This window comes from Cajanus cajan, chromosome 3 (genome assembly GCF_000230855.2).
Source record: "Cajanus cajan strain Asha chromosome 3, NIPB_CcT2T_4, whole genome shotgun sequence".
In the NCBI taxonomy this organism is placed as follows: domain Eukaryota; kingdom Viridiplantae; phylum Streptophyta; class Magnoliopsida; order Fabales; family Fabaceae; genus Cajanus; species Cajanus cajan.
The window spans coordinates 60,768,845-60,783,205 of record NC_138519.1 but is presented as its reverse complement, the minus strand read 5'-3'; the positions used below and the strand labels follow the sequence as shown (position 1 = coordinate 60,783,205).

The following is a 14,361-nucleotide window of genomic DNA, read 5'->3' as shown; positions in this document are numbered from 1 at the left end:
ACCTCTCTCCCTCTCTTTGCTCATATCTCTTCTCCCTTCCGTTTCCTTTTCTTTCCAAGCTCTTGATCCTTGTTGCCGATTTCTTCTCCTTAGGCTGAGTTGGAAACATCAAGGTGGTGCTTTTCTCGTGGAGCTTGTTGAAGAGCGGAGCTTTCTTTTTCTCCTTCTTCCATTTCTCTCTTCCCGTTGTCCCGGAGCATGGATTTCTCTTCACCGAGGTAAGGGAAGTTAGTTATTTGTTTGTGTTGGCTGTTTGGAAGTGAGCTAGAAACTCACATGATGATTGATTGTTGCGGATTGATGGCTGAGAATGACAAAAATGGATTTTTCCGGGGTTTTGGGGTTTGGGTGAAAATTTGATGATCTTTCCTTGTTTGTAGTTGCATGTTGAAAAAGCTATTATTTTCGGGTTGTATGATGAAAATGTGATGTTTTGGACCGATTGCATGTGCCTAGGGTGTTGATTTTGCAGGTTTTGGGTGAAATTTTCGAACTCGGGAGGGTTCCTGTTTGAATTTGCACCGGGCGCAGTTCTTCGAGCTGGGCGTGAATTGAAATAGGGAATCCCTGGGTGAATAGCACCGGGCGCGGGGAGAACCAAGCCGGGCGCAATAGACATTTGTAGGTCTCTGGTTGAGAATTACGCCGGGCTCGATTTTAATGCGCCGGACGTGAATTTGATTTTCAGAATTTGACTTTATAGTCTTCATGAAAGTTGTAGCCTTGGATGTTGGCTTTCCAATGGCGCAGGAATCACCCAAAAAGGAGTTTTAGAACTCCAGATATGGCCGTTTTAGTGAAGAGGGGTCAAGCTGCTAGCATTACTTATAGCTGTTGCGGTTTTTAGAATTTTTAACAAGGTAGATGAAGGAATTAGGACTTGGTGTCTTCATGAGAGTTGTAGGAAATCTTCTTATCTTTAATATGAGATAAGGATGAGTAGGGTAGGAGTAGTATAACTCCTGATGCGCGGTTTTCTGTGAAGGCTGCCATTTCACTTTTAATGATTTGGTTAAGTTAAAAGTTGTTTTAGGTGCTTAGGTGTATTGGTGTTGTTCGGGTGAGTAATTTGACAAGATAGATGAGTTGTAAACAAGATGGTTGGGTCGTATTATGTGTTGAACATGTTGTACGTTGTGAAGTTGTTGATCATGTTGTTTTAAGTTGTTAATGATAAATGTTATTGAGCTGAATGATGATATTGATGTGCTGCGCTGAGCGCGGCCCTTGTCGCATTGGGCGTGAGACTCCTTGGGAGTCTCTACCTCGAGGGCGTTGGGCGCAATTTGGTTTGCGCTGGGCGCGAGACCAAGGGAGGTCTCTGCCTTGCCTGCATTGGGCGCGGGTTGGGGCACGCCGGGCGTGTGAGACTCCTTGGAGTCTCTGCCTGGCCTGCGCTGGGCGCAATTGGGTATTGCGCCAGACACGAGAGAGCTTTGGACTCTCTGGCTAAGTCTCGCCGGGCGCAGGCACGCTTGCGCCGGGCACGCTGGCCCCTGGAGCCCTCTGGTTGTGCCACGCGGGGCGCGACCATGAGTGCGCCGGGCGCGTATAAGGATGTGAAGTTATATGATGAATTTGATGATAATATGGTTTTATGCTGAACTAAGCCGAAATTGATGAATATGATGTGATGACTAGCTGAAATTGCTGTTTGATGATGTTGAGCTGTGTTAGGTGTATATTATTGTAAGATGCTTAGATGTGCTGTAAGACGATAGGCTGTGCTATTAAGATGAGCTGTGTTGTATGTTGTTAATGATGTGACGCTGAGTTGTGCTGTGTGATGCTAATGCTGAACTTTATTGTTGAGTCGAGCTGAATTATATGCTGATAGTTGTTGGATTATGCTGAAATTGCTGAGCTGAGATGTAATTGATAAATATGTTGTGCTGACTAGATGTAAATGCTAAAAAAATGATATTAAGTTGTAATAGATGTATATCGCTGTGCTGAGTTGGGCTGTATTTGATGATTTTTAAATGCTGATTTATAATATGGCTGTGCTCTAGAATGATGAGCTGAGTTGTGAGTAGTAAACTGTGTTGAATACTACTTAGCTGTGATGTATGCTGATTTTGCTGTGCTGTGCTGTGAGCTGTTTTGCTATGCTGTTTATTGTTGAGCTGTATGCTGTGTTTAGCCACTATTGTGGTGTTGTTATAGCCGCTAAGTCGGTGCTGTTAGCCACTATTGTGGTGCTGTTATGCCCGATATGTCGGTGCTGTTAGCCACTATTGTGGTGCTGTTATAGCCGCTATGTCGGTGCTGTTAGCCACTATTGTGGTGCTGTTATAACCGCTATGTCGGTGCTGTTAGCCACTATTGTGGTGCTGTTATAGTCGCTGAGCGATACTAATATTGCTGAATTGTTGTGGTGTAGTATAAGCTGTGCTGGTGTGCTGATAGCTGTAGGTGCTTTTATTTACATATTTATGTATGTATGTTGATCTTTTTACACTAGCTTACCCTTTGTTGTCTCCATGATGTTTGGACTGCAATGATCATACTATGTATGGGAGCAGAGCAGGGATAGGTTGGTGGCTAGCGGTAGGTCCGTGGCTGACAGATGGAGCTGATCTGTTTTAGACCTTATGTTGTTTTAGCTACTGGGTGTAGTAGCTTTGATGTATTTTGTTGTACACTCTAACTCTAATCGGATTGGAACCTTGTATATACATATATTCTAGATCCTATATTATATACTTGTCCTATCTGTCTGGTGTTTCCGGTGTGCTGTGCCTTGTGTCTAGCTGGGTCGTTACAGTACTCAATTTGGAATCTCAAGAAGCCTTACTTTAGCCCATCAACTACATGATAATATTTTAAAAGTTTAGCATCTTTGGTGTGATACTCACCTTTTAGTTGTCAACCACTAGTTGCGAGTCACTCTTGCATAGCAAGTGTTTGGCCCCCATCTTCAAAGCCAATCTTATTTTTCCAATAAGGGCTTCATACTTTGCTTGGTTGCTCATAGCTTTGAATCCAAACTAAAGAGATTATTCAATGAACAAGCCTCTTAGACCTTCCAAGAGAATTTTGACTCCACTTCCCCTCTTACTGGATATAACATTTTTTGTAGTATGTTCAAATTTATTTGAATCTTCATTTTATTGGCTATAGTTTAAAGACTTGTCTAGAAAGAGTGTTCTTACTATTTGAAAAAATGCATATCAGAATCATCTCATAACATTTTTAGAAAGATATATAGGATGGAAACATAGTCATAAGAACGGAGGTAGTATTATTTAACTTTCTCCTAATTTTTTTCCTACATAAATTATTCAACCATTATAATTAAAAGTAATGCATTTATTAATAGAATAAGTTATTTTGGTAAAATCATATCCAAAAGTGATGCATTTCTTGTAATCCTTAATCTTTGTATGTAAAAACCTTAAAATGCAGTCATGTGAGACAATCCACTGTAATAAGTGTGTTGAACTTCATAATAATTGTCTTAAAAGTCACAAAAATTAAGTTTTTTTTTTTTAAATGGTTGACCATGTAAAAAACCATTAAACTCAATACTACAATTCGAATGGAAAATACTATGCGTATTATCTCAATGAATTTAATGATGATACATTGACAATGTAATGTAGTTTTAGGGGTTTAGTGTAAATTAGTTTTACATGATTATCTATTCATAATTCATCATAAATAATAAGTTTGTAGATACATTTACAATAATTATCCTAAAGACGTACAAACTGTGATTTTTAATTAGTCGCTTTTGTAAAACTTTTTACACCAATAATATATTATCATTAACCTCTATCTCAATTCCCACTACAGGCTCAACCCTAGTATTATAAAACTTTAAAGATTAGAAATGATGAATTAGTACAAAAGGAGAAATGGCTTTTGAACTCGTAATGTTTACTGAAAAATTAATTTAAACTTGGTCTAAAAAATACTCCCAAAATAATGACAAACGTATATATTTTGTGGAAAGTTGCTAAAATGAAGATGTTCAGTTCACCTTTTATTAGAGATGAATTACAACTAAAACATACCAAGTTCCACTAATTATGAAAGACCTTATTTCAAATTTCGTTACAATTCTAGATAATGTCCATTAATTTGCCAGTACTCAAAGATGTTTATATATAATAGAAAATGCCATGTTATCCAATATTATAAGATTTACAGGTGCAAGAGTTAAGCTCCAAAGCACACTTACAATTGGAGAATATTGGACTTCAATGTCATTGCAAACAAACACAAATTAATATGCGGAAACGAAGATGCACTTAATTAGAAAGATGGGAACTCAATCTGCGAGGCACATTTGCCACTAGGGAACACAGGGCATTCAATGAAGTGAGAGGCTGAAGTGTCCACACACAAGTAAACTTGGTAGAGTTGGCTATTGCGTGACTCATCCACGTTGCACTCAATATATGGAGTATACCCAATTGCATCTTTTATCGCCCCCTTGATGCTGCTCAAGCTATAAGACCCTCCATTAGGTTGTATCCCTACGAGGCCAAATGCATACATGTTTCTCAGTCAGAATACACAACATTATGTATCAACATTGCCATGACATGACATGAACAAATAAGTTGACTATGCAATATTGTACCAGCATTTGTAAGAGCTCGGAGGAGGTTGGATCTCTGCTTAAGGTCGAGAGCGGCTTCAAAGTAGTCATGTTGCTTGAGGAGTGACTCTGAGCAAGTGCCATGTTTTTCCCATTCGTGGGTCCAAAATTGAACCCCATTGCCACTAGGGCATGCTAGTGTGGGCCAGTTCCTCTGCAAGCTGCTTGTCAGATCTGATATCTGTCACCATACACGACTTCCAAATTAATCAGTTTCAACGAAAGCTGGAACTCGGAATCCAAGTAGAAAAGAATATGCTTTTCTAGATTCTTTTTGAATAAAACCTAATACAGTATTATAGGTATCCATCTTTCACCAAAATTAGAGTTAATTAAAAAAATCAAAATCCCACATCTACAATAGATAAAATAATTAAATAATATATAAGTGAAAAATAATTATCATCTTACAAGTCAATTTTATAAGGTTGAATTAGACTCAAAAAGGTTACTCACTATTTATCACGTGCCAAATTCAATAGTACTAGACATGAGAAGGTGTATTGTTAATATTTAACCTATTTTACCTTTTATTTTTTAAAATAAATGATTTTAATTTTTATATTTATTTTTTTAATCTCTATAATTTAAGATAATATTTTTAATCTTTATATTTATAATTTTTTTAATATTTTAATTTCTATCAATAATTTTTCTTTTATAATTATGTTATTATATTGACGCAACAGAGATCTTAAAATAAATAAAAAAAAATTTAATAATGAAAGTACACAAAAGGTACAAAATAGATGAGAAAAGTAACTTCATAAAATAAAATACATTCTATAACAAACACATAAAGGTTAAATAATTATTTGTCACAATGTTCCAAAAAAGAAATCAATAACAACACTAAAAGTATTAAAAAGAATTAAAAAGTTGAAAAAATAATATAAAAACTAAAAATATTAATTTTAAACTATAAAACCTAAAAAATAAAGTTATAAAAAAAGTATTCTTCTTATAATAGATATTATGTGTAATTTTTGTTATTCCTATTTTCAACTTTTCTGAGTTAGCAGTTGGTACACGGATATATGATATAATAGATATTTTATCTAAGTTTTGTTATTTCTCAGATTTTCTGAGTTAGCTGTTGGGACACGGATATTTAATTGATCTGTTTAAAAGTTTGTATAAAGACGCATAAAAAGAGTACAAGCTGACGTTTGCGTTGCTTCGATAGAAAGTGGAACACTAGAAACGGTTCTCGTCGTATTACGAAGACATTCTAAGTATGAATCATACAATAGTATTTTTAGGTTTTTTTTACGAGATAATTTTTTAATTTTTTTTATCTAATTTAACTTTTATTCATCATAATTATTTTTAAGTAAAACACGTATAATTAAAAGATGGTGGAGAGTTGTAATATAATTGAGGGACAATATATCGTTTAACAAAATATAAACACCAAAAGATAATATTTTCTTTAATAATATTATAAATTATAGATAAAGTACCTGAGATTGCTGAAAACGGTTGTTTGGATCACAATTAGATGGGTAAGAACCATCTTTGTAATTAGGCCAAAGCCCGTGAATGCCAAAATCTGCAGCGGGCTTCCCAGTTGTTGGGTAGCAACAACTGTTCTGTGTGTCACAGTATGATCCTGGCCACTGCAAATGCAAAATTCGAAACAAACATTATGTTATAATAAAAAATAAAATAAAATAAAATAAAATAAAAAGCTTAGTATAACATAAGGAAATGAATTAATGATCTTATAACTAGGTTACACAGATTCAAGACACATTCTCTCTAACCTGCTGAACGAAGTAGTAGAAATCAAAATCCTGGGAAGCACAGAGAACGAACAAATGCAGAAGCAGCAAAAGCTTAATCGAAATGGACCCTTTAGACTCCATCGATCTTTGCCACAATTCTTGTAAATTTGGACTGTGATTTGTTTGGTTTGTGTTAAAAAATGATGGGAAGGCTATGAATTTATAGACATGAGATGGAAGGTGAGTAGGTGTGGACGCTTGATGTCAAAGATACATATATCGTTTAGTGCCTAACCATCTTAATCAATCTATCATGGTTTACGTGCGTAACTAATTATGGAATAATAGTGACATGTCGGTTCACCGTTTTGTTACTTTTAATGTCGTGATACAATGTTCAATTCATGTATTTGGGGTAAAGCAGTGTTTATGTAGTTTATAATACGAAGGGATTGCGTGGGTTCTGCTTTATTATTAGGAAAAATTGTGAATAGTTATATAACAAATTCTTTTTAAATGATATATATCTCTATTTCAATTTTTAAGTGAATATTAATATTTTTAATTATTTTATCTAAGTGAGATATATAATATTTTTATATAAAATAATATTATTTATATATTGTTAAAAGAGAACAAATTATTAATATAAGTGTCAATAATTAAATAAAATTTGATATTTTATTTAATTTTAGCTTCTAAATTATATCACAAGTATCATGCGTATTGTAATTTAATATATATATATATAGATATTAATTTAAAAAATGAATTGGGAAATTATTATTTTTAAAATAAAAATAATAAAAATTATTATAAATAAAATAAAGCGTTGTACATACGTTAGAAATGAATGATAAATATACATATGATTTATAAAATGTGAATTGGTTTTTTTTTTTTTTTGGTTTACTTTAACTAATGACTTTATTTTAAAAGATGCGAGTGATTGTTAAAAATTAGAAGAAAAAAATATATGTATCATTTAAATAGATTTGAAGAGAAATGAGTACAATTTTTTCTTAATTTTATTTGATTTAATCATAAGTTTTAACACACATTTCACGATTTTACATATTTGATCATCAAATTTAATATATTGTACCATTTTTATGAATCAATCATTTGATATCAATAATTAATTGTTGATTGTAATTATATTAATTACTATCATAATACGATAATTGCTGACTTTTATCACCCAAATGGATACTAGGTGATATAATACGTGTCTAACTCCAAGCGTGTAGTTTAGTGGTAGGGGTTGATTCACACTTAAGCAAGGTTAGGGGTTTAAATCCTATCTTGTGTATGTAGTCGTGTTAATCCTTGAGATACCTGTACAAAACCCTTGAAACATGGGCGAACTTTTTATTTTTATTTTCTCTAAGCATGCCAATAATACTACACGTAAAACCAAATCCAGTTTTGCATAGGAAGGCATCTTGGTGGTGGAAGGATATAGTGTGGGTGCTACATCAAGGGAATTATTGGTTGGACGAAAAGATTGAACGTTGTATTGGTGATGGTACTATGACCCGATTTTGGGAGGATAAGTGGATAGGTGGTTTGCGCTTGTTGGAAGTATTTCCTCGGTTGTTCTCCTTTGCCTTTGACCCATTGTCAGTGGTGGCAGATAATGGAACTTGGGAGGGATCTACATGGGTGTGGCAGGTTAAGTGGAGAAGAGAACCTTTTGTCCATGAAGGTAGGAGTGTGAATATCTTGTTGGATATGCTTAAGGGCTTGCAAGTTATCTCGTCAAGGCAAGATTATTGGAGATGGACTTATGACAAGGACGGTGTATTCTCGGTGAAAAGTGCGTACCTTTGGCTACAAAGATCGGTAGGTGGAGAACTCAGAAACTCTTCGGATTTTCAACTAGTTATAAAAAGACTTTGGAAATGTAAGGCTCCGATCAAGTGTTTGGTCTTTTGTTGGCAAGTGCTATTGAATGCGTTCCCGTGCAAATCATTGTTACAAGCACGTGGTGTGGAGTTGGAAAATAATCTCTGTTCTTTTTGCTCTCTGTTTGTAGAAAATCCTCTTCATCTCTTTCTAATGTGTCCGATGGCTTTTAATACTTGGTTAGCTGTTGCTAAGTGGTTGGAGGTTACGGTGGTGTTCCCCAATTCTATAACTTCTCATTATTTATATTGGACGAATCTTGGCATATATGAAAAACATTCTCAATTATTGCGAGTAGTCTGGGTTTCTGTCATTTGGTCCCTATGGCTTCATCGAAATGTTATTATCTTTCAGCAAGGTACTATAGATGCCAAGGAAGTGTTGGATAATATTAAATTGCGTTCATGGAAGTGGATAAATTGTTCTATCCCTGTTTGTTCTTTTAGTTACTCAACTTGGTATAATAACCCAACATTGTATTTCTTATAGTTTCTATTTTAGATTTTAGACTAATTTTGTATCTGTATCTCTTGTAACGGGTTGGAGTACCCCTTGTACTCCTTTTAATATTAATCTCTTTTGCTTATCAAAAAAAAAAATCCAGTTTTGCATTTTCGTGAAGGGGTTGTGAAACAAAACATGATACACCTGTATAAAAAGCCCAAAAATGAGGCTGTTGAAATGCGTTCACACGCGGGACCACAAAAAATTGATGCGTTTACATGGAAAATATGACTTACTGGAAAGTCTATCTTACACACTTGGTGAGAAGAGGAAACTTGTTATTGTACACCATAGGGAAAATTGAAACGGCTATTTAGTATTTATGTACCAGATAAAGTCGGCAAGATCATAAAGTGGATCAATTTATCTAAATTGGGATAAGACAAATTGCTCTATTAAAAAAGTGAGAGTAAATTAGTCCATCAAAAGAAATAACTTGAAAAACATAATTTATCTTAGCAATGGATTGACACGTTAATTCATTTTAGTAGATTTATGAGTTAAAATGATGGATTGACAAGTTTTTAATCCATTCAATTTTTTTCAAAAAAATTATAATTAAAATATTTTAATATATATTATTACTTTAATTAATATTTTTTTTATTTATAAAATTGATTAAAAGTGTTATATTTTTATGAAGAGACAAAGTAATATATATATAAATATATATATATATATATATATATATATATATATATATATTTCTAGTTTAAAAAATACATTATATATGAAATTGTACTTGTAAAAAATACATGATTATAATAATATATTTCTGTTTCATTTAAAATAAGAATAATTATCTAGAAAAAAAGTTAAAATATAAAATAAAAATATTGATTCAACATAAATTCACTACAAATTTATCTTTTAAAAATATTAAAATAAAATGAGTTTGGTGAAATAAGTTTAATAGATTGATGGTTTGTTTATCTAATTCAATCTACCAAAATTAAGTGAGTTGACTCATCGGATTCAATTCACATTACTATCTCTAAAATTTAGTTATAATTCTTTAAATATAATTAATATTTTCTTCTATTAGAATTAAATTTTTATTTTAATATTATATTTAAATATTTATTAAAATGAGACTTATATTAAATATAAATATATAATATCATAATAAAATTCTAAATAATTGTATTTAAATTTTCTCCTCACCAATTCTAAATAATTATATTTAAATTTTTTCCTTATTTGCCAATTAGTAATAGAGTTAGAGCACCTCCAATAAGGGTGTTTATTGTGTTGCTTAATAATAAGCAACGGTACTTATAAAAACCTTCCATTGGAGTGGTCCTAGGTGGCAACCCAGTTGTTTAATTTTTTTTCCAATTGCTTGTACAAGGAACGGTGCTTAGCACTGACAAATTTGAAAAAGAGAAACGTGATTGGCTGATAGGAATATGAAAAGGGTTTTGAAAATAATAAAAACAAATAAAACTTCCATCTTTAGGTTCTTCCTTTGTTGGGCATGTGCGAAGGCCGCTGGACGTTGGAGGAAGGGTTGTCGACGCCGGCCACCAGTCGTCGGTCGCGCGTTGCCGGCGGCGCGTCTCCGGCCATGCTTAGCCGTCCGGACCACGGAGTACTCCCCCTAACCCGCGCGTGACTCCACTGTCATGAGTATCTCCGCGCGCGCAATTTCGTTGAACCAGACTTTACCGGTGCGAAACTGCCCGACCAGCCCGATCAGACCCCCGGTCTGCGCACGCCTCCGCTTGACTAACCTCCCGCGCGCGACTCATCGCACGACAGACTTCATACGGTGAAAGCTTAAGTGAAGAGAAAGAGAGAGTGAAGGGAAAAAGAAAGAGAAATGTGAAGAGACAAGAGACGTAAATAAAAATAAATTAAAAAAAAAGAGACGAGAGACGTTGATATTTCTTTTTTTTTATTATTTATTTATTATGTAATTTCTTTTTATTATTATAATTTTTGGTTTTTTTTTTATTTTGTAATTTCTTTTTATTATTGTAATTTTTGATATTTTTTTATTATGTAATATTTTTTTATTATTGAAATTAAATATTATTATAATTTTTGTTTTGTTAGTTATTTATATTTATATATTATTCATAATAATTAATTTTATAAAAATTTATTATAAAGTGTAGTGTGAGGTGTCAAAAAATATAGTATAAATTGTAAAAAAGTAGGGGTGCTTATAAGGAATTTTCATTGGAGCAAAAATTGTAAAAATATAATATAAGTTGCTTATGAATGACGTGGTACAGTGAGACCATTTAAAGTGGTAGAAAGTTACTTATAAACAACTTCCATTATAGATACTCTTATGCCAGAAAGTTTGAATGAGTGTCTGAAATTTTAAAATATTAATATTTTTAATAAATTTATTATAAAATAATTATTTAAATAAATATTTTTTAATTTAAATTATTATTTTAATAATTTGGAATGAATTCGGCACACTTTTCGGAAAAGGAATCATTTTCCTTAATAATAAGTGGTATGAAGGAGAATTTCAATAGAATAAGAGAATTGCTTCATGGTCCGAAGAGAAGTTTCGAAACAGCGTCCGAATATATAAAATATTCATATTTTTAAATAAATTTATTATAAAATAATAATTTAATTTAATATTTTATAATTTAAATTATTTTTTTAAAGTTTCGGAATATGTTTCGGAACATATTTCGGAATGTGTAGAATTTTTCATAGTATAAGTTTAATGCAAATCTAGAGCGGTCCTGAGCTGGCGTGATTACCTATTTTATTTGTTCTTTGGGATCCTCAAATTTCTTCTCACTACTGCCAAATTTGTTCAATTTCGTAATACGTGCGTGTTCTTTAGCACTTTAATTAGAAATGAAGTTCTTCACCATGGAGCAATATATTCACAAAATAAGTACAGGCAATAACGTGACTCAATTTTAAAAATCTTAGAAATATGTATGCTTTCCGTAAACATTTTATAATTATTACTCCATTCGTTCTCTATTATAAAAAGAAAAAAAATTATGTATATTAAAAAAATTAATTACTTACATTTTTTTTAGATAATCATGATATTGTTAAACTAAGATTTAAGTTTTAAATATCTTAGTTAAAAAATACAAGTTATAAATATTAAAAAAAAAAGTAGAACAACTAGAAGGTAGACATTATAGAAGAAATATCTTAGAAAATTATTATAAAATATAAGATAGTTAAAATTTTCGTTGTTTTTTTCTTTCCTTCTTAGAGAAAAAAGGAGATTAACATTTTATAACTCCTTCCATTGGTATTAGAGAAACACTAATTACTCCTATTTTTATTTTCTAATTTAAAAATAAAATGAAAGTGAAATTCTAAATTAGTAAATCAGATATGAGATTAAATTTCCTTCTAACTCTCCCTTTTGTAAAATTGAAGTAATAACATAGAGTGAATCTAAGTATATAATTAGGATGACTATTTAAATTATATAAACAATTTCTATTTTTCACTGTATACATGTTCACCATGCATGGCCGACGAGTTTTTTTCTTTGTGTGTGGACAAACTGAAAAATTAATGATGTACTAATAAGTATTTGAATATTTTATTTCTTGTACTTTTATTATAAAATTATCAATAATCTTTTTAGAATCAAGATTTCTCTAAAATTATTTTCAATAAAAATTAAAGAAAAATTATTTAATCTACCTTGTGACATTGTTAATCATAAATAGGATTTTCAAATTTTTGAGAAAAACTCTAATAACATGAATAACTAATATTATTTTATTAGTTATGCATACATTAGGAAGACAATTAAATGTCTTCAAGGCACTACTCAATATCATGAAGCAGTTAATATTTAGTTCTTCATTCTCTAAATTTTTACTAAATTTAAATATCATGAAGCAGTTAATATTTAGTTCTTCATTCTCTAAATTTTTAGTTTTGGAGTTTAGATTAACTAAATTTACATAATTTTTAAAAAAATTATAAGATGTTTAATATAAAAAAAAAAATATCAAAAGCACCCTTTTAAAATTCGATATCAATTTCAATTTTTTAAATGATCAAAAGGTTATTTTCTAAATAATATGTTTAAAATTAAACAATTAAACAAATATATGCAAAAGCTTAAATTATAATATATGAATCAAATAAAGGATTTTTATGAGTAAATGGAAATTAGATGAAACAATAGTTACATATTGCATACTTTTAAATTTTCACCTTAGAACTATCAATTTATTGTAATTGAAAAAGATCAACAAGGATAGCATGTCACAAAGAAATTCATAGCGGCTAACAAATGAAGATTTGTAGTTTGATTGAAATTCTAATAATGTAGAAGAGCATGATTAAGAAAAAAAAAATGATAGAAGGGATTAAAGATAAAAGGTTAAATACCTAATTTGATCCCTTATAATATTTTAAAGTTTCAATTTAATCTCACTTTAATTTTTTGTTTTAATTTGGTCCCTAATAATTTAAATTACTGCAATGTCGGACCTTTCGTCCAAATTTCTTAAGCGGAGTTAACTGTTAACCACGTGGATGCCACGTAGATGCATAGGTGGATGCTAAATTTCTTTAATGCACCTGGAACTAGAACGGCCCGTTCTGAAATCAGAACGGCTCGTTCTAGTTGTACATGTTGTATGTTAACTTTGCATATGGAACGGGCTGTTCCAGATGCAAAATTAACATACCACGAGTGCAACCAAAACGGGCCGTTCTGGTTTCAGAACGGGCCATTCTGGTTTCAGAACGGGTCATTCTGGTTTTAGAACGTGCCGTTCTGGTTCCAGAATGCCAAACACAAACGGTCAATGATTATAGTTCACGCTCGTGATTCTAAATTACGATTGTGAATCGTGCAAGGAAAAAAAATCCAAGGTACAAAGCATTTCAAACACTAGATTTGGTAATATTGTCAATGGGGGATTTATAACTTCAATTGCTAAACATTTGGGTTATACACCATTTCTGGACCAATTGCAGGATATAGGAGCTCCTAGAAGTATTAATTATAATACTTGTTATGCAATGCAGTGTATCACTAAAGACAATGGTGGCAGGTTTTATTTTATTGTTAGTCAAACTGGAGTGAACCACATACTACCAAATCAGCACTATATAGACAAGGATGAAACGACATGGTGTTTTCCCTTGGAGTCATTAAATAATGGAGGTTATTTTTGCCTTTGGTAGAGGTTTTTACCCTCCACAAAATAAATTGTGGAGGTTTTCAAAAACCTCCGCAATTACATTTGCCACAAGTATAATTCGTGGCGGTCTTTAAAAACCTCTAGTATCAAGAGTATTTTGCGGAGGTTTTAAACCTACACTAACTATGAAAGTTTTTTAAAGGAGGTTTTAAACCTACGCTAACTATGAAGGTTTTTTTTTAAATGAGATTTTAAACCTACACTAATTATGGAGGTTTTTTAAAGGAGGTTTTAAACCTACATTAACTATGGAGGTTTTTTAAAGGAGGTTTTAAACCTACATTAACTATGGAGGTTTTACAATCGAGTTTCTAATTCTCCCTATTTTTTTTGTATATAACAATTTTTTATACTCATTTTAATTTCATAATCTACATGTATTACAATTTTCCATTTTCTTATGATTTCCATAAAAAAAATGTTATAAAAAATACTCATAATG

At 31.8% G+C, this 14,361-nt stretch overlaps 2 protein-coding genes across 2 annotated transcripts; one reads left to right on the top strand and one right to left on the bottom strand.

The window, feature by feature from the left end:
* Positions 1 to 4,085: 4,085 nt before the first annotated feature.
* Positions 4,086 to 6,556, bottom strand: LOC109808830 (extracellular ribonuclease LE). The gene is made up of 4 exons (XM_020371981.2): positions 6,376 to 6,556; positions 6,073 to 6,228; positions 4,592 to 4,790; positions 4,086 to 4,484 (listed from the first exon to the last, which is right to left on the bottom strand). Exons 1-4 carry the CDS (start codon positions 6,475 to 6,477, stop codon positions 4,261 to 4,263), a joined length of 681 nt encoding a protein of 226 aa, XP_020227570.1. The 5' UTR covers positions 6,478 to 6,556; the 3' UTR covers positions 4,086 to 4,260.
* A 1,172-nt stretch (positions 6,557 to 7,728) lies between these two features.
* Positions 7,729 to 8,733, top strand: LOC109809480 (putative ribonuclease H protein At1g65750). The gene has a single exon (XM_029273268.2). The coding sequence runs from the start codon at positions 7,729 to 7,731 to the stop codon at positions 8,731 to 8,733; it is 1,005 nt and encodes a 334-aa protein (XP_029129101.2).
* Positions 8,734 to 14,361: the final 5,628 nt, after the last annotated feature.